Source organism: Plectropomus leopardus, chromosome 9 (genome assembly GCF_026936395.1).
Source record: "Plectropomus leopardus strain MGB_pleo_1.0 chromosome 9, ASM2693639v1, whole genome shotgun sequence".
In the NCBI taxonomy this organism is placed as follows: Eukaryota; Metazoa; Chordata; class Actinopteri; order Perciformes; family Serranidae; genus Plectropomus; species Plectropomus leopardus.
Genome location: NC_142184.1, coordinates 11,621,775 through 11,643,564, shown reverse-complemented (window position 1 = coordinate 11,643,564; position 21,790 = coordinate 11,621,775). Strand labels below are relative to the sequence as shown.

Here is a 21,790-nt window from a genome sequence, read left to right as displayed (position 1 = left end):
ACATTTAAGACAAGAAACAATGCAGTAACAGACTCTTGGTTCATATCTTATCAACACTGCTCAGTTTTATTGTTTGATCTCATTTTTTCAGCCTCCATTTCCAGAATACAGGAAACAGTATAAACACTATGGCACCCACACATTCTCATATTACCGTCAAACAGGGCACTAAAATATGTTTCTAAAGACATTGAACGCAAAATTGGCAGTGTAGTAACATAATCTTTGGTTAATATTCGATAAGCACTGCCTTGTTTTACAGTTTCATTTTAAATTTTTCAGCTCCAGTTCTTTCCAAACAGGAAATAGTATGGTGCCCATTTCTTGTTCAAACTCTTATATTACAGCTAAACAGGGTATTAAAATATGTTTCTAGTTTTAGGGGAGGTTGAGTGTCACTCCTGATCCGCCTCTATACTCTTTGTGTCCTTGGTGGCTGGCATACAAAAATGTAAATAGCACTATCTGTAGCTCAAGCAACAGATTTAGAGCCAAAGCTGGGAGATAGACAGGGAGATCTTTTTAAGATTGAGGGAAATTTTTCACAGACCATTTACACCTTGTACCCAAACTGTTATGATACGAAGCCAGAAAACTGTCAAAGTGAAAGTATACCTTTAATTATGTAATCTTGTTAGGACCTCTTCTCCACAACTGTTTGATGGTGCCTGACCTGAGAATTAGCAGCACCAGCTGTTTATCTTGTTGGGGTTTCACATAAAAACTAAATCAACACGAGGGAGACTGTCAGACTTACAGTTTAATATGGCTTTAGAGTTGATGCATGATGGGTTAAATCTGCTGGGATGTTAAGGGAGGTGAATGTTTATTAAAGCCCCTGTTTTAAAATACGCTCAATAAAGTTGCACTTGAGCTCTCCTGCTGCGTTTGGCAGTCTCACTGCTGACAGTTGGCTTTCGTGTACAGGATTACTCTCCATTATGAGCCCTGAGTATTCACCTGCTGATCCGGGTAATGTGGTTACGCTGCCCCTCAATCAGTCTTCGGAGGTGGTCAGCACTAAATAGCCCTCGTTCAGCACTGTGGGGCGAATATTAATTTAATCCTCAAAGTGTGTTCATACGTTCATCACAGTGGGGATACCTTTAAGAGGGTGTTTAAGTGATTCCTTATGTACTTTATATCTCCACCTATTCTCTCTTTATCAAGATTTCTTGTTTTTTTTTTTGGTTTTGTTTTTGAAAAGTCAGGGTTCTTAAGCTGGGGAGTGAAAGGGGGATGTCATGGGAGCAAAGAGAACAAAGGAAAGGGCATAAGAGTGAGGGAGGGAAAAAGGAGAGAGAGCGCGAGGAGAGAGGAGAGAGCACGACATGAAAACATAATGAGGATTGTCATGCCCATGGGGGTTGATGTGAGGGATGTACTGCGCAAGGGTTGAGACGGAGGAGGAATGCAGAAAATTGCCAAAGAAAGGAGGGAGAGAGAGGATAAAAAATGGGGATAAACACCGTGACCGAGAGGTGACATAACTTTGCTGGCTCAGCGCATGAGTATGCGACAGGTTCAGGAGCCAGGATGTGGAGCGCAGCTGTGCTGACCCGCACGCTGCTGGGCTGTGAGGATGGTGGCTGTGCTTCACATCTGTCGCTTCAGGCCACAAAACCCAGAGGAAATGCAAGCCTAAGTATATTTTTGCCAGAGGAAAAAAAAAGGCTGCCCCCCCACCCCTCAGGAGCCTGGTTCTTTTCCAGCTGCCAACACGGCCTGAGCTGTCGGGGAAATCTGAGCTCATCGTCACCCTCTGAGTTGCTTTTAGAGAGTTCAGGTTGGGGCTAAAGACCATCACTACGCGAGTTTTAGAGCAGTCTAACGAGAAACCAAACATGAAAGCACATGGGAGGTGTTTGCAGCTCCGATCCTGCACTCCAATGACAACATCACAGTGCAGAAATGAAACTATATTTTGGGATTTTAAGGGAGCACAGTGGTGGTTTTGTATGGATTATTCCATCCCTAGAGGGTTAGAGTATATTTTACATTACGGAGACCATTTTTGCAAAGCATACCATGGATTGAGGATTCCCAACCTTTCAGACAGCCATTAGATTCAGTTCATGGCAGCACAGTTTAAAAATCGACTTACTGAAACTTGAAGAAAGTAATCCACAGGTTTAGTCACCTTTATGTATTTACTTATTTTCAGAGTTCGTTAAACTCTGCTGCATTATGCAACTGTGAGCAGCTACTGCTTTTAAAACTGCAATGCTTTGGGAAATGGTCATTAATAGTCTAATTAAGATATACAGGATTTATAGCTGACAGACTAAAATATGCAGGAATGGTTATATAACTGTATTTCTTCAACAGAATCCCTTATACATTTCTAGCCGCACAGCCTTCACATGATAAAAGTGATACAATATTCAGTGATTCTAGTACGCCAAGCTGTCTCGTCTCCTCTCCGAGGTACAGCATGTCTCACATTTTGTCTAAAATCCACAAACGCATGTTGCCTTCTTAAGACATGACAGCAGCGATCAGAGTACAGAAATTATAACACAACCGTCATGACAGCAGTGTGCTGGGAGCTTGCAGACACACACGTCTATTCCCCAGTTGGAACTGTCAAAGTCGGAGTTTGACAAACAAAAAAAGGCCGAGCATCAGACCAAGGCAAGCGCTCGTCACGAGTGGGACTCTTGCTCTGTTCTACTTTACTGGAGTTCACTGCTGAGTGGGTTTTTAAATAAGCACAGTTTGCTGTCTACTTCAGAAATACCTCAGAGTCCAATTAGCGGTGATGATTCTCTGCAACTGTTGAGGAGCAGAGGGGGAGCGCTGGGCGCTTTCGATAACTCCGTAATAACTGCTGGTGCCATTTATCCGTTTCTCAAAGTGCCTCTCTGAGTGAAGGAAGACAATAACTTCTCACTTCTTCTGATTGGTTTTTTTCCACTGTCTTATAAAATTAAATCAATCAATAGAGGAATATTATGTACGAATGATCCAAAAACACAACATCAACAGTGAGAAAAACATTCTGCTTCTCTTGCTTTGAAGCTGTAATGAGGTGTTTAACATTTTGGGGCTTTCACTTTCTGCTGTAGAGGCAGATGGGACGATTAACACCACTTATGTCTGCGTAGTAAATATGAAACAGCAGCAGCCAGCAGCGAGCTAACTTTAAGAGTAATTAAATCCTCCACTTTCGGCTTGAGTGCCTCCTTGCTGAAAAGTTGAAAAAAGTCTCAAAAATGGGTAGATCTGGTGGGGCTGAGACACGCCAAGCGACCAAATTGTGCCACCTCCTGATCCACCGCACCTCCCTGACCCCCAGCGGGAGGTGCTGTGGACTTGCACTTTGGCTTTTGCTCAAGTTAAAGAACGAAATATAATGTGTTACTTAGTGAGTTTTAGAAGTGCTGGTATGCAAACCAGGGTAGCTGTTTCCCCCTTTTTCCAGTCTTACTGCTAACCCAAGCAAACCAGCTTCTGACTGTAGCTTCATATGAAATATTGGTACCAATCTTCTCAAAAAACTCTCTGCCAGAAAGCAAATAAGTGTATTTCCCTAAAACAAACATGGGCTTTCAACCAGAAGACAGTGGTTTGTGCCTACAGTCTACATAGTTATATGACTATATGGACTTACATCACTATTAAAAGTTGGCAAGTTTATGTCACTTAGGTCATGTGTGTAATAATTTTAGATCTTTTCCTAAAGGTTTTTTTTATCTCAAAAGGCCCTGACACACCATATCGACTGTCAATGTTGGGCCACTGCTGAGAGTCTGTCGCCCTAGCCGATTCAGCCAGCTTAATGGCGTCCACCTGTGAATGAAAAAGCTCTGCCAGTTCAGCATACACCTAACCAAAGTGCAAGTGTGACACAACGAAAATGCAATGTTTATAATAGACTTTACACTGACATTGTTTTCTTGTCACCAAATCATAATTTACATTAAAAACACATTTCATGCCCATTACCACATCATGCCTTGTTGAGAGGACGTGCATATTTCTGTGAGACTGTGATGCTATTTAAAACACAATAAAAATGATGATGTGTGTCACTTATAGTGATGATTCTACAGATAATTATCACCAGAATTTGCAGCTTCTTTAGGCTTTATGGCGTTTAATTGTGTTTCAGCTCATTTTTTGGCTGTCATGACAGCAGCTTGATTGTTTTTCACTGATATCGCTCTCCTCTGGTATGAAGATTTTGGCAGGAAGAATAAGAGTTCTTCTCAAGAAAATAAAGTATAAAATCTCAGAAGAATCCTGTCCAAGAATCCTTGTTTTTAATTGGATACATTTAGGTTTGAAGATTTTTTATGTGAATAGCAGCTGTTCAAACAATTACTGCTAATAATTTCCTTTTTGGCGCTGCTGTTCATTGCACTGGTATATCATTAAACACTACGTCTGTAGAGGAGGAATTATTAGCTGTGAAAAAGCAGAAAAATGAACTGGTACATTTGTACTTCTGTTACAGGAGATGACAGGGTATTGTCAACTTTTTGTATGTGCTGTCAATTGGAAAAGTCTACCCTCGGGGCATCTTTCAGGTGCAGAATCACTCTATTGTTTTCCTCATAATATGGTATGAAATAATAAAGAAGTGATCCTGTCAATTCAGTTGAGCGCTGAATCTGTATTCTTATTGGAAGCGGTCTGAAATAGTTTCTTATCTTTCCTTCTTTTGATCTTTTCACAAAGAACAGTCAGTTGGGATATACCTCTTTCCTTATTCATCAAGCACTTTGCAATGAAACAATGAGAAAAGATTAACAATGCAATGCATCAAAGACGGTCTTCAAAGGAAGTGCATTTTCCAGTTTTCTGGAGCTGTGCGGTGATGTAGATAACAAAGGGAAGTTGAGAGGAGAGAAATGAAGGCCTTAAACCTCTCCGGGGGAAACACCTCACTGCTGCCACTATGTTCTGGCCAGATGCAATTTCCTGAACGCCACACTGCTCTTCAAAGAGAAGAGAAATTGCTCCATCACAGGAGAGAGCTGTGAGAAGGAGGAGGTGGGGGCAGTTTAAGAAACAGTCCTGGACTTGAGAGCTACATAAATTAACTACTACATAAATTATCCATCCCCCTAAAAGTAGACAAAAACACGGAAAGGTCAATAAGACGCTTGAGTGGGTGATAGGACACCATACACGCTATAAACAACTATTTACATGCTTAATATGTGTGCATTTCTTATGTCACTGCCGAGATAAATTATTGAGGCAGCAGTAACCAAATGTTTGGGAGAACGTGCCCAAAACTAGAAGGCTGTCTCGAATCGGGGAAAGTCGTGATGCAATGTTTGGGTTTCAGAGTAGGGCACTCTGCTCCACCACCAACTACTGCATCATTAAAGTGTCACAGAGCCACAATCTTCACCTCTCAGTGCAAGGGACTGCTCTGTTTTCTCCTCTTATTTTGAGGACAACAAACTCATTAATGGCTTTGTTGTGTTGTTGCTGGGCGGGCAGAAAGGTGGTCCCCGCCAACGCAGTCTTATTAGACAGCAGACATTTTGACTTGCTATAGTGGGAACAACTCATTAACAATGGCTCCATTCCCAGTCAGTGAGCCAGAATGCACAGAACCAGGACTCTGAAACCTTGGTAGCTAAATGGAGTTCAGCCATCATTAACTTTATTTTATAAAACAGATACTTTCACTCCTTGATTATGATTGGCTGTTCAAAGCTGTTGTAAAATATTCAATAAACACGGCGCTGTGAGCGCTTAACAATTTTAGTATTCCAGCACCAATTAGTCACCTATTGTCATATGGGAGGCAGAGCGAAACAGGACAACCCCCAACTAAAGCCAAAATCATTTATCATCCACCAAGATGAGAACAGGCAGAAGTACACAACACTGACATTCAATCAATGCACAAAAAAACCCTCAAGGATGCTGCAAAAGAAACAAAGAGCGCCTACAGGGATTTGTGTCTGAGCAGCAGGGAACTCGCTGCATCCTGTTGCTTCATTGGATTAATACTTTTTGTTGCTGCCGCCCAATCCTCCAGCCTTTCTTCTCCATCCAAAGCAGACAGCAATGTCACAGTATATGGCTTGCATGTTTTTTGTAGCCTATAAAGTGACCCATGGATGATGTTAGGCCAAGCTAACATTGCTGTAGGTCCCTTGTCAAAAAGCCTATGAGATTTTTCCATTAATTTTTGAATCATTACAGAAAATAAGGTCTGTGTTTATGGTCAAATGTTTATGATACTTAAACGTTTTGTTCGGCAAGATAATATTCACAAAAGAACATCATTTTTAGGATTTTTGAAGCCTAAATGCAATCACCAGAATTAAAAAGCTATTGTTAGGCTACAAACGAACTGCAGTCGAGTCGCTACCATCACAAGGCTGTAAAGCCGTGTTCGGTGTGGATCCGCCATTTGTTAGCAACCGACTTTTGTAAGACACATACAAGCTTCAAGGTTTGCAAGTGAGGTATTTACTGATGTTCATGTGCTAGAACAAAACATGGCAGTCTCTTAAGCTTGTGTTAACCACACACCTTATTTAAGGCTTCTAACCAAAAACTTTAAAAAATCCCACTGACTCTGAGTTGAGGGATCCAGCGGTGCTGAAATGCTACCCAATTTCAAGGTTTTAGGACTCATCCCCGGGGTTCTCTACTATGCTCAGTTTTCTCGAGTTATTCTGTCAATTGATAGAGATATCATTTTTGTTACAGTGAATCTGGTTACTAAGCAAGTAAGCTGGCTACTCTTTATAGAAAAATTAGATTGCTGGCAGCTGACAACAGCTTGGGAAAGCAAGCATAAAAGTTGCAGATTGTAGATACATGTGGTTATGACCTAGTTCCAAAATGAGAACTTTTTTTTTCCCTTTCTCTTAACGTTAGAGCTTTTTTGGCTCCATTTTGCCATTGATTTAAAAAGCAGCCATCATTTTCCACTGCGTCTGTGTGTTGCTTGGCAACCGCTCTGATAAATAACACTGAAGAACTACATTGCTTGGCCCGAAGAATGATTAGTTGTTATCAATACATGTGTTATTCATATTGTGTTTATGAGATATTGATGGGATTGTGTAACTGTTTTCTAAAAGCAATAAGCTAGTTGAGGGTGTAGTTTACATTGATTTTAGAACAGCTAATGGGGTTAACAAAGCTCCTCTAGATAAAATCCTGAGTCTCCTTTAGTGTCAGCAGGTGACTGACAACCTAGTCACCAGAATAATAAGTTTTTGCATGGTACATTCCCGCAACACATGGATATGTTACATTTGTACGTTTCATACTTATCATATCAACATTCCTGAAGTGACGTAGTCCACATTACATAAACATGATCTGATAGATGCCAAGCAGCAAACCACTGTTCAAGACCAACAAAAGTGGGCAGTTTTTAACAAGAGTTTGGGATATTCCAACTATGTTTGTAGCCACAAAAGTGGTTATATTTTAACAGGTTTGGGACATTTCCAGCTGTGTTTGTAGCATAAGAAGCTGAAATATTTTAATGAGAGTTTGGGACATTTCCAGCCGTGTTTGTTGAGTAAGAAGCTGGGATATTTTAATGAGAGTTTGGGACATTTTCAACCATGTTTGTAGCGACAAAAGTGGATTTTAACAAGACTGTTGGATATTGTCAGGCATGTTTGTAGTATCAAAAGTGGGCATTTTTAATGAGAGTTTGGGAGATATCCCGTAATGTTTGTAGTGACAGAAGCAGATATGCTTTGACCAGAGTTCAGGAAATTTCCAGCCGTATTTGTGGTGGCAAAAAAGGGTATTTTAAGCCAAAATGGAATGTTTTCCTAACTCTAACCAAGTACCAAGTGTTTTTTTTTTTTTTTTTGTGCGTATATCTAACCACATATTGACCACAACATAAAATTGAAATATAAAGAAAAGTTTCAACTTATGCACTACATATGAAACATACAAATGTAATATATCTGTGTTATTGCAGAAATGTACGATCCAAATATTTATTCTGGTGATTGGGTTGTGTCTGACCATGCAGAGCTCTAAAACAAAAAAGAACACAGAGAACACACAGTCCCGAAGTGAATCCTAAATTTAAGGAGGAGCCGTTGCAGAGAAATCAAAATACATCAGAGTTGGTATTTGCTAAAAGAAACATCTAATAATTGAGGTGATCCAGACTAACATCACTACTTCAAACTGCATGCAGAGACATAAAAAGGGCTTCTAGTAGTTTCCTTTCACTGGGTTAGTGAGAAAATAGTAAAATTGCCCATGAGCAGAAATATCACTTCAAAGCTACTTCAGTGCAGCTGCTACAGTAAGTGGCAGCGTGTAGAGCTACTCTTTGGTATCATTGTGGATGAATGTGTGTATTAATGTTCCCCCGCCAAAAATAAATCTCTTAGGCCAGCCTGCTCTTATAGTCAACTCTGCTGGTTAAATCAAGGTAAGTACAATTTTGTACTATAATATGTATGAGAGGATCTACAGCCACATATGTCTATTGAAGATTAACAGGAATCTACTTCGGAGAAGAAAAACTACCACTAAACTTAATCTAATCTATTCAGTGAGGCCGCTCTGTGGAATGATCAATGTTCAGCTCCAAATTAAAAACCACGTCTGATGCCAGTGACCGTTGGCAACAGTGTCTGGGTGCGCCAGCAGCAGGCGTTTATGGAGACATTACAGCCTCCACTTTCTACTGCAGAAAAAACTTACATCAATCACTCAAACATATATATAATGTCAGTGGACTATTCCACATCTCTTCTCCACGAGGGTTACATTTTAAAAGGACATTGCAGCACAATGCCGCCTCTCCCTTGTTTTAAAGTGGAAAAGGGTAATAAAAGATGAAAAGGGAGATGTAAACATTTACTCAGAGCTGTGTGGATCCATTTGAATAAATAAAAAGCTCAAAACAATGTTTGATCATAAATTTTAACAAGGATTTGCTGACACCGATTAAAAAAGAATTTTAAACACAGACTGACACCAACACACCCCAACGTTATTATCATAGAGCAAGAAAATGAAGAATCAATCACAGAAGTGTGTTTCTGATTTCGCTCTGTAAATGTTCAGGGAATAAAAGATAAACACAACAACACGTGCTGTGACACATTTAAAAACAGAGAGGGTTTCGATTGAAAGCAGCAGCATCCGCAGACAAAAACACAGCAGGCATCCCCGGGTTAGAAAACTACATGTCATTCCCTTCTGTTTGCTCAAAGGTTTGCCTTTTCTTTGCTGTGGGGGGGTCTGTCATTCTTTAAGTCACTATAAATAGATCACCCTATGATTTATACAGTGTATCTTCTGCACTCTGCTACTCAAACACGGAGCAGAATTCACTGCATGCTTTAAAAATGGCTTTGATTTAAAGGATGAGGCTGGTGATATTCGATATTTCATTTTAAATTCGATACAAAAAGATCCTTCACAAACATCAAAAGCAACAATGTGTTAGTCCACCTCGCAATACTTTCTGAGTTCCCCATCTGTAAGGCTCAACCCCCAAATTGATTTGTTCCTATTGAAGATTTAAATCTTTAAAAACAGCTCGCAAAAATATGTTTTTCATAAAAAAAATCACCAGGGCAGTGTGATTTTTAGATTAGATAGATAGATTCAAACAGGATTAAACTGTGCCTTTGTTGAGGAGTACTTTCAGAGCCAGACATTTTTTAACTTTTCTTGGTCCTGTCTGTGATTTTAACACTCCCAACTTTACTCTGTGAGCCAAGTCATCACTTTGTGTCAAGATTTACATCATGGGGTTATGTGTTTTGTGTCTTTTGGAGATAAGTGCTTAGTTCAGAAGAATGCATCACTTTACTCTAATGCAGCCTTTAAAAAAAAAAAGAAAAGACAACGCAAACGATATTAGGATATCCAAAACCTAAGGCAATTTTCTGTCATGACAGGCAATAAAGATTTTCTGATTCTGATTCAATATCCAGGATTTTCACACTTTTTCATTGAAATGTTCAATTCAAAAGTTTTGCATCAGTTTTTACATCACTTGCCCAGCATTTTTCATGTCAGATTCAAACTCTAGTCAAACATTATTTCAGACGCTACGTTGCGTCAGCAGCTACAGAAAATAAATCTGCGTGGAAGCTTATCGAAAGAAAATTACTGTTACAGCTTTATTACACACAACAAATTCCCTTGGCTTTTATTAAACTTTTTAAGATTTGTACTAATTCCATGATTTGTCGTGCCTGGAAAACATCATTGTGAAATTCCATGAATTTTCCAGGTTTTGGGATTCCAGTGTGGGAACCCTGAATATCTCTATTGCCGAGCTCTAGCAGTGTCACGTATTTCCTTCCACAAAAAGTTTGAGGTTCGTTTGACCTTAATGGGAATAGAGGAATGAGCTTTTTCAAGCTTTGAAGACGCAGATGAAATTACTGTTGGTTTTGGTCTTTAAAGGATTTGTTGACAATTAGCAGACTTATCCTTTAATCATAATCGGATCAAATCTTTCCAGGAGACAACTCACCACTTTGAAGTCTTCTGCTCTGCACTCGGTGCCATGAAAGTGGCAGGCGAGCAGCATGTCACTGATGTCGTGTCCGGTGCGATCGTAGAATTCCCGCATGTTGAAGGGTCGCGGCTTGAAATTATGGAAATCAGCTTTGACCTTTAGGCTCTCCAGGACGCTCTCCTCTACAAGATGTATGTCCCTGATCTCGTACCTTAAAAAACAGACAGACAGAACAAGAGGTCAAAGAAATATTCCATATTTTTCATGTGCAAATTTATGCTGGTTTGGATGGATGAATTTCCTTGAAGGGGACGTCTTCACAGTGAATAATCGCTGTCTGATGATAAAGTAGACTTCATATAAAGTGAATGTGAGCCTTGGAACATTTTTTTGCACACATCAGAAAGGTTTATGAGTCTTTATCTGTGAACCTTAGCTCCTCTCAACCATAGCTAAAAATAATACAGGCCAGAATGAATCACAGGGGACAGAAAACAGACAGTAAAAACATACGAGATGGGTTTTTGGTGGTATTTCCTGGCTCTGAAGTGATGGCACTACCAGAGTGTAGCGCTTTATTGTACAATACATAATAAAGTTCAGACAAGACCTGTATGAGCCCATAAAGCTAGTCGTCCATTCACTGTCGATGCAGCACTTTCAGGCCACACTTCAACTCCAGTCCCACTTGTCTGGATTCAGACATTAAGAAAAATGTGTTTGTGTTTATGCTGATTGGATTGTTTTGGTCAAGACGTTAAACTTTCAAGTAAATTTCAAAACTTAAAAGCAAGCCAGACTAAAAAATTAAAGGTATGGCAAGAGGGAAGATAATTTTCAAGAGTCTTTTTTAAAGGAATCATGTAAATTTTGACTCTGTGAATTCACTTAAGTGACGTATCTGTGCTCAATATTTTTGCCACTTCTTTTACTCCAAGAAAGATACATTTCCATGAATTAATGTAAACTTTACTTTAATCAAAATCCCTCATGTGTATCATTAAATATTTGTTAGCGGATAAATGTAGAATTACAACTTCCAGGTCCATTACATAATGCCATGAAGCCCCAAAAAGCCTTTTACCCATAGCTTTTCATCAGGATTTTAATTAAACTGGTCTGATAACATGTCTTAAAGAGCGGCAAGATTAAATCATTTTTAACCACAATTAAGTTAGATTAGCTTAAACCGCAAGTTAGCTGCTCTGTCGCTTTAAATCTCCAGCGCATTTGCTCTGTTAGCACCACAATACAAAAAATACTGGTCATTTCTAGGGCTGTCCAGAATACCATTTTCTGGGCAACGGAGCTTCGTCATTAATCAACAGCGAATAATCGGAGCTTCGGACTGGGGGAGTGACTGGGGTGACAGACACTGTGCTGACACTTTGTGCCCTAGAGCTCAAGCGTCTGGTTAGCGAGGGAGAGACTGTGCCTCGCGGATGAGGGAAATGAGGGAGAGATGGGATACCGACCCCTGACAGTTTCAGCGCGTCAGGTGAGAGAGAGACACAGAGACAGAGAGCTTCACTGTTACAGGAGAGAAAGCTCAGTGAGCCTCCGACTGCTTATCAGTGGTCATGAGAATTTATAGTTTGCAAAGTGAAAAAAAAAAAAAACTCAGATAGTTATCAGAACAATAATCTGTGTCCAGTGTTCTACATTTGTCTAAAATTGTTAAATTCCATTATCTGAAATGGTATGTGTCCTCATTATGGAAGATATTGAAATTCGCCTGCTCTGTGCTGCAGGACAGAGCTCCACTCGGGGTGAGCTGCAGGGAGGCTCATGAGTTTGCCTTCTGGTGCTGTACACGAGCAGAAATGGCTTGACTCAGTCAATAAACCCCTTAATAACTTCTGGGGAAAATGATCATTCCTGTCACTGTGTGTGTGTGACGGGCGCAGCAGCAGTATCAAATAACGAATACCCAAATAAAGAATACTCGAATAGACGAATATTTGGGTCCAGCCCTGATTATTTCATACTGGAGAAATTGAGCTTTTTTGGCTTAATGCACCACTACATAACTTTCATAGGATTGAACAGGGCCCCAAATCCAACACTTCATCCAGTTCTCTTTATACATCTATGAATTACACCTGTATAAGCATGTTAACAGAGTTAGCATGGCTGTAGTGTGTCATCTTTGTGTATCCGAGATTCTACACAAGCGACTGTTAGGCTTGTTTTTTATATTTGGTATCTAATTTATTGTGTTTATTTGGCATTGTATTATTTGCTTGCCTTTTCCTGGTCTAACAGTAAAGGCTGAATTACAGTGATATAATGTCCTAAGTTTATAAGATTATTCAGTGAAACTAGCAATGAATGTCTCATCATGTTTCACCACATATTTATCGCTAGAAGTAATTTCTCAATGTTTTTTGTATGGGAACAGCTAAGACCCAGATATCACCACTTTATTTATAGCTTGGTATTCGGTTACACTTCTGTGAAATTTCATTTTGTCTGCAACACCGGCCGTAGTCTTTTTTTTTTTACGACATTAAGAATAAAAGGCCTGAGAGTGACTGAGCGGGGAACCAGACAACCCACATCACACCCAGCATTATCGGTGGCACTAGGAAATTTCCTTTCATTTAATGGAGCTCACATAAATCTGACCACGCTGCCTCGCATCAAAAGAGAGCAGAATAGCTGTAAATGCACCCAGCCTCTACCCTGGCTGTGATCTCCCGCTGTGCTATTATTAAAAATGTCACCATTTTAATGGACTCACCAAAGAGCAGATTGTGTGGAGTTCAGAGCACTGCCTTAAATGAAATTTTCTCACATGAATGTAGCCACTCTTGTGTGAATATAGTCCTTTATTGATCTTTTGTCTTACATACTATTGCTGCTCCCAGTGTGTTTTTATGCATAACATGAATAAGAATGAGATTTTATTTAAACAAGAGCTTTGCATGTATGATGTAGAATTACAATGTACCTATTGAACTTCTAATCAAAATAAGAAAAAAAATATACATACTCAGATTTTTTGAGGGCAAAGGGACATTTAACACTCAAGAGAGTGAGAAATCTTTTAAACATTAAATTAAATATTTTTTAGATTTTCAGATTAAATCAATAACAACTAGCATCATTCAGATTCAAAAATAAGTTCATAGATTATTTTTTGATATATAAATCAGACTGAGCCCCATTATGGCAGAGGCGGGGAGTTTTTTTGTGTGATTGAATGAAAGAAAACTTAATTGAGAAGAGGTACTCGCTCCCTACTGTTTGTGTAGTGGACAAACCTGCCAAGAAGGCACTTAAAGAGATAAAATCCCCAAAGACGGAGCCGACGGGATCGGCGAGGGCTGACACTTCAGGATGTGTGCAGCTTAAATATCATGCCACAAGACATTTCCCAGACCAGTGACTCCAAACATGGGAAGTGGGCGGAGAACGTTCTTAAATGGATTCATGCCACAAGCACTTTCATATCTGGCCGGGGGTGTAACAGCTAAGTGTGCCGTTGCATCGCCTCTCTACCTTGCCAAGGGAGGAAGGATAATGAGCACTAAACCTACTTCAGAGTGTGAGAGTTGAGATGAGTACATGGAGAAGGAAACACAGCCCCTTTTATGCTTTGGCCTCCAATTTAAAAAAAAAAAAAAAAAAAGTCTTCCATGTGAACCGCTGCCTGGAAATGTGAGATTAGGAGATGTATTCTTAAAAATCCAGATGGCAAGTGTTGATCATCAGTCACACCAGCATCACAGGAAAAAAAATACTTATTTTAGTGTCCAGCCTGGGATCTTCATTAAAGATTTAGGATAGAAGTTCGCTGTATATCATCAAAAAAGCTAAGCCACCAGAGGCCTTCAGCCCTGTATGCTGCTGAGTCCTGTCCTTGATCTCTGTAACTGACAGCCTGTCAGACATTCACATCATCTGAGCCAAGTTTCTGATCACTCAGATGATAGGCACTAGTCAACACATGTGGCAAACAAAGATGGGACGATATATGATTCTTCACGTATCGGGATAAAAAAATTCAGGTATCAGAAACTTTCAATTATTGTTTTTTAGACATTTTTTTTAACTAACTTTATGGCAGATTTTTTGCACAAATCATCTTTTTGTTATTCAAGCATTCTGAGTAAGTATGAAGGTAAGTGGTATATGTGGTCCCGTGCACAGGTAGGTTTTGTGTAGGCATATGGTTATGTTTTAAAGGAGCAGTGTGTAAGATTTGGGGCTATTTAGGTGCATATAGCGTTGATTGCAAATTGCAACCAGCTGACACTTCTTGCTGTTAGAATTCCTTCAGTGTTTTTTGTTCAGGAGCTTTTTTATCGTGGACCGAATTATCCGCAGAGGTCTCTACCTCTCCAAAACAAGAGGACCAGGTGATTAAAACCAGTCAAACAAAACACACACACACACATACACACACACACACACACACACACACACAATATAAAGCACTTTCACTTTAAAAAACATGTTTTACCAGAGCTTTGTGTCGCAGAAGAGTTTCTTACTACAGTGGCTGACACGAGAACACAGAATCACAGATGACCCTATTTAGAGCCAATGTTTGGTTCGTCAGTTCAGGGCCACTGTAGAAACATGATGGTGAACGAGGCAATCTGTAGATGTGGACCGGCTCCACATGTAGGTATAACCAGCTCATTCACATGTAATGAAAACACAATGATTCTTATTTTTAGGTGGTTATATTATAAAGACATCAAACTTATTTTATTAAATTCCATTTCTGACCATATATCAGCCCAAATCCTGCACACTGGACATTTAAAGTATTTTGCCAACAGGTAAGTACAAGGATAGAGTAAAAAGACAGTATGAGGTTTAGTGGTCGGTTAAAAGATTTGTTACATCAGAATTTCACACAGAAAAGTTTGACTCGTTTTGACTAAAACAATTTAATTTGTGGTTAAATTAAATAAGGTGAAATGTTTGCAGTAATTAAGCCCTTAAAAATTCAAATTTATGACTGCTAGGTACTTTTAAGGCATAATATTTAAAAAATTGTATTTAAAACATTTAAGACTTTCTTAAGGACCTGCAGACACCCTGTTCGCAATAAGTTAATTGTGGTGAAGTTCCATGGGCAGGATAATCCTGAATATTGTGTCCAGTAGCACCCAAATAGATTGCTGGGCAACTAGCAGTAAAGGAGACAGGCTGCATATCCATCAACTTTAAAAAAATGAAAAAAGATCAAGATTAAGAATTGACTAAGCATTTTAAGCATTGTGTGATGATGACTGGGATAATAGCACACTTTTGGCCAGGATGAACATGAAATGAAATTTTCATATCATCCCATGCCTCGTGGCAAATGACACCATCTTGCTGATGTGTTTCATTATCGCTGGTTCTGTCCTTTGGATCAATATTACAACACCACAGGGAGAGCAATGTGTTTATCAAACAACTTCCAACACCAGCAACAGTCGCAGTCTCCTTCTCCTCTGCCTCTTAGACCGCCCTGTGCATGAACTAATCTTACTATCCAGAAAAGTAAAATTTTTAAAAGCGCAGAAACAAAGTGTTTAACATGCAGCAGTGGAGTTTTCTGCAGGCCTGTTACAGAAACATTAACGTTTCAATTCTTCACTGACAGACACCAAAAGCATCAGCCATTTCACTTGAAATCAAAGCAGTCTTTTCTGCATCTTTTCCTCCTGAGCATACAGTACCCACTGTTGCCAGCCCCAGTATCCAGAGCTCTTATCTGCACTGACAAGACGACTGCCGTTCTCTGATTATAATGCTGCAGTTAATTCAAGCCTGACAAGCCTGCTCTCCAAACACAGAATGACTCAACAAGGTAGAAACTATTAGAGCTTGTTGGATGAGTTAGACACAATTGCCAGTAATGGATGAAGTACTCAGATGATTTACTTGAGTAGAAATACAACACTATGATAATAACACATTGTAATTAAATGTCCCGCATTGAACATATTACTCAAGAGTATTTAAGTGTTAACAGCCAAATTAAATGATCAAAATGCAGAAAATTGGCCCCTGTGAGTGTTATAGAATTGACATTACCGATGCAGTAATGTGTAAGCAGCATTTTATAGTTGTAGCTGTCTCAAGTAGAGTTTACTTTAACAATTTTACTTAAAACATAGTAGTGTGTCTAAATGTCAATATGCAAAATATTTAGTAACTATACTATAAATATCAAATCAATCTGATGGTGGGGTTAAATGCACAATATTTCCGTCAAAACTGTTGTGAACTATAAGTGGCACAAAATTTAAATACTCAAGTACAGTACATGTAGTACTTCAAGTTTGCACTAAAGTAGGCCTACAGCTGTTGACTAATTAGAGTTACATTCTACCTCTGACATCTGCAATATGAAAGTAATTGATGTGTTTAAAATGACAGGGGAAAGAGTTTCTGTGTGGAAATGATTTAATATTCAAAGGGATTATAAAATATAGATGATAAAGAATAAAAAAGTATTAAAGCTACATGCAGTAGAAACATAATTTAATTATGGGGCTAATTTTGCACTTTTTTAAACTGGTTATACTGGGTACCTCTGGTTGAGCAGGGCCAGCAGCTCCCCTGCGTGGTACAGATCATTGCGCGTCACCCTGCTGAAGCGGAACGCGTTCAGGTTGCAGAAAGTGACCGCGGGGAACGTCATGATCGGGGTCGTGACCTCATCCAGTTTGGTTACGTGCGGGTACTCGAGGTAGAAGTGGATCCTGTCCACGCACACGTACAGCAAGAAGGTCAGAGAGCCCAAGAAAAACACGACCCACAGGCAGCGTTTGATGCAGAACCGCTCGTACGTGAAAATATGCGAGATTCCGTGCAGAGTCGAGCTGTGCGCAAAAACTTCTATGGGCGGGGGTTGATTTGTGTCCATTTCTTCGGTTTCTACTTTGAGATCCATTGTGCAACAAGCTCGATCTGAATGCCAGAGTCAGAAAACAGCTTCAAAACACTCGTTGCGAAGAGAAACTGAGACGATATTCATTCACCTGTGGCATAAACTGTCATTATCCATCCGAACAGGTGCAAACGTGTAGATAACCACTCTTGGACTTGGCGCGGTTTGGTCGCCATCCCTCATGCAGACAGACGGAGAAACATTTCGGGCATCCGCCGCTCTTTGAAAAAGTCAGACAAACAGGGATTGTGTGCACAAGTAATGCATTTCACAAAAGCAGGCGTGCAAAAGCAGGGTGACTGAGAAGCGTGCATCACCCAGATGTCAAGACGAAGGTCCATCACCACTGCACGACTGTGATGTTTTGCAGGTTTCTCTCCGGGTTGCAGGAAGAAAATGAATTGACAAAGTGTTTCATCACCCTGCGAATCCGCCGCTCGAGTCCAGTGAAGCAAGCATCATTCCTGCACGCCAACCAGAGGAGACCCGGAGCCCGAAAACACACAGAAATCCTTCTGACACTTCAGCTCGTTTACTAAGAGTTCCTCTGTGGCAGCGCTTTACGCATGTCCTTTTCAATCCGCAGATCTTCAGGTCAAGTCTGGAGATTTTCTTCACTCGGGAATCAGAAAACGTGTTTGGGAGTCAGACGCTTGGTTATTCTGGTCGGTGGTGAGTCGTGAGCTTTTCCTCCTCTCGCGTGTGTGTCTGCCTGGTAGCAGCGGCAGTGGACGGGAGAGGAGGGTGGACTGAGGCGCTGCTGTTCACCTGTGAGTTACTGTAGTTTCACATCTTCACTACACAAAACCGCAGCCCGAGTAAAAACACGCAGAGAGGGAGAGGGAGAGAGAGTCCCTACGCGTAGCATGTGGTACTACTTTTTCCTAATGTGGTGACTGGACAGCTCCTTGTTGCAATCATTTCTCATAACAGGGAAAGATGGAAAGAGAGACAATCAAAATTATAGCCAAAAATACAGAAAAATACAACTGCGTATAAACTCAAAGGTCGGATCTAAACATACAATACCAAAAGGAAGAAAATTGAGCAAAACATTAAAGGGGTGCAACAGCAATTTTTCCATAAAGTTTGGTTTCTTACAAGAGATGTGTTGAAGACAGAAAAGCCATCATTGAGGCTGCCAAGGCCAAGATATCCTGATTTTTATGCTGCAATCCATTGTACTTGGAACTTGGGAAAAAACTACCTCCGACTTGGAAAGTGCAATGGATTGGAAATTCAAGTCAGGATTCAAAATCTGTAATTACCAGTTTGTCAATTTTTACCTTTATGTTGTGTTTGTGTTGTGAAACGTGCTACAGCAACTTTATAGTGGCATTTCCATTCAGCTGATTTGTGTTTGATAGAAGTCTTCACGAGCATGTAGTAGCCAAATAGCCTACTCCTCCCATCTCTGTTTGCTATTTCCCCGCCTCGATGCTGTGTCCAGGTTTTCTTAATACATCCATGGTCCAGACCTTGGAATCCGCCCACTTCATCAAGTTCACTGATCCGACGATACATATCCTCTAACCCCCACTGTGCAAAATGAAGCCAAAATATCCCGCTGCCATCGTGCTCTAGAGACGTTATTTGGAGCCAGAGTACGCGCAGAAGAGATCTCCACAGTGGTGGCGAGCAGCACCACTGATAGCAAGCACACCAATAAGCCCAAATAGCTGTCAGTCATGACATCAAACTCCCTTTTGAAAGCATCAAATAACTAATTAAGCCAAATGTATCAGCCAATGAAACATTTAAACACACATCAGGGTGAAAAGAACTACCAAATATGCCAAAATACATCTTTGGAAAAATGTACTTAATGTGTACTTTGAGTTTTTAGTTTGGCTCAGGTCCTATCTGCTAACATGGATGGGGTTAATGAGCTATACTGCAGTCAGGGGGCAATCAAGATGCTTTGGCTTCACTTTTGGGGAGCTGTCATGTCGTCCATCTTTATACAAAGTCTATGAGATGAACAACTAGCCAATCAGTGCCATGGGCAGGACTAATGTTGCTGTCAAACTGTTGTCAAGTGTCGACAAGCAGCACGCCAGGAAAAAATTAGGAGCGATAACAACAATGGTGACTGCTATAGACAAGACAGACACTCCTTTATCGCCTGACATTATAGTTGTTGTTTTTTTAAATTCCAATTGTGCCACTCTTAAAACTCTAGCAAAACATGTCGGTTTGAATGGCTATACATCAGTGTGGACTTAGACATTAGATTCAGATAGATACATTGGACTCTAGTGATAGGACAGGGAAAATCCCCCCCCCCGTCACTTGCAGAAATCAACTACAGTGGAGATACTGTCAGACTGAAGATTGAAACAAAGTGTAACAAGTGGACAATTATGTCTGATATTAGGCAAAGCGTGTCCATAATGCAAAACAATGTCTTATTCAGCATTAGCTGAAGCTGAGTAGTACTTCTCATAATGAGTAACCTGAACTTCTTGTATAAAACTGGTGGAGTGCCCCTTTAACTACACACAGACTGAGAGACCACTAACTTGGCCACTGAGTCTAGCAAACCCAGAAAAATCTGGCAACTCAGAGTTGACAGACTGTGTCAACATATGCCAACAATAAGAGGTACTAGAGACAGAGCAACACTTCCTGCACCCTGCAGACATAAAATAAAACTCAAATACCAAGAACACCGTCAGACCAAAACACGATACCATAGTTTCTATGGAGAAAAAAATATTGCCATAAATTTAAGTCAGAGCATGTCACAGCTTCAGCTAAAAAGCAACACATGAAACTGTACTGAGCTCCTTCAAAGTCTGCCTCCTTGACAATATTTTCATTTTATCTGTTTTCTTTGATAGCTCTCATTATTATTATCTCATCTTTTTATGTACACTAAGCCTGCCACAGATTTTAATATTAAAATCATCAATTAATTTAACTTTATTCTGCATTCATCAATTAATTGCTTGATCTCTAAAATGTCTCAATAAAATATAGAAAATGTGGTCCATTAAGTGTCTATAAAAGTTATATCAGTGAAAGCCCAGAGGCCAAATTAAAATATTTAAACTTGTACTGTGCAAACAAAAGGCCAGAACTAAAAAAATATCCAATTAGTATTGTATACTAAAAAAGCAGGAAATATTCACATTTAAGAAGGTAGAAGCAGAGAATTTTTCACTTTGCTAAAAAAAGTCATACTAATATTTGTGTACATATTAGTGTACATGACAGCCATGGCTTGTCTTTCGTTACTTACATCTAAATTAAATATATTGGGATTTGAATTGGAAAAATAGAGAGAGATTTGAATGGGAAGGGTCTGACTTCATCGCACAGGCTTTGAATGCAAACACTACACATCTATCAGGAGTGTGAAGAGGTGAGTGTGTGTTAACAGCTCCTCTCCAAAACAAAGTCATCATCAGGCACCACAAAGGAAAATAATTATATGCGCTATGTTAAGATTGGACCATGAATAAACAATGACATTTAGTCCCCAGCTGGATACTGGCGTGAAAAATGGAGCTGGCTGAGCAACAAGGCTGAATCAAGCTTTGTTAATATAACCAAATATTTATTGCATGCAATGAAAGATGCATCATCCATCTTAAATACACCAGCATGAAAAAAAAGATTCTTATCTGTGAAATTAAAAGTCCAACATTTGCCACTATGCCCAGGAGCAGAACGTATCTCAAATCCAGCAGAAGCAACTATAACTAATACAGAGATGTGTATTAACTTTGATATATTTATGAAGCACGAGCAAACATTTCCCCGAGCTGTCTGGTTTTAGATATGTGACTGTAACCAAGTCATTTAATCAAGTTCCGTATTTTTACTTAAATGATTTGAATCTTTCCTCCACCCCCGCTGTAGAGTGACAAACTGTTGTAATATTATTGCAAGAACCAAATAATACTTTTTGTTATGAAAACCAAAAATGAGATTTTAGTTTAAGTGTTCAACAGCTGCCTTAACTTACAATCCCCTCATTTGAAACTGAAACTTTGTATGGATCACCACTGCCTTTTGTTTACAGCCAAATTTCTAACATGAACTCTACGTGATTTAGGGTTTGCAGCTGCAAGCAGGTGTGAGGCTTTTTTAGCACTCCACAGTAAACCTGATACATAGTGACCATTTTTACCTGGGGTCCAGACCTTTATATCTGCCCGCTCCACCGAGTCAACAAGTTGACAATTCTGTCTAATATTAGACAAAAGTATTCCAGAGTTTTTACACTCACTATGTCTGAGTTTGAGTACCTTTAGTTCCATTAAATGGCTAAATAAATAACCAAAATTTAACTTTTATTAGAGACCGTTGGCTACCAGATGTGGTTAGCAAACTGAGCTGGTATCTACTTTTAATTTACATCTACTTTTATTGATGAGCACTTGTCTTTTATGGTGCATAAACAGTATAAGGCGAATAAGCTGAAGCTTTTAGGTGAC

General features: G+C 39.7%; 1 protein-coding gene across 1 annotated transcript in view; it reads right to left on the bottom strand.

Moving 5' to 3' along the window:
• The window catches only part of LOC121946844 (acid-sensing ion channel 1-like), a 74,223-nt gene extending 54,912 nt beyond the window's left edge, over positions 1-19,311 (bottom strand). The window contains exons 1-2 of the mRNA XM_042491631.2: positions 16,987-19,311; positions 10,460-10,655 (exon numbers count right to left, since the gene is read on the bottom strand). Coding sequence (XP_042347565.1) covers positions 10,460-10,655; positions 16,987-17,348 — 558 coding nt within the window. The 5' untranslated portion in view covers positions 17,349-19,311. The remainder of the gene's footprint in view (positions 1-10,459; positions 10,656-16,986) is intronic.
• Between the last annotated feature and the right edge of the window lie 2,479 nt (positions 19,312-21,790).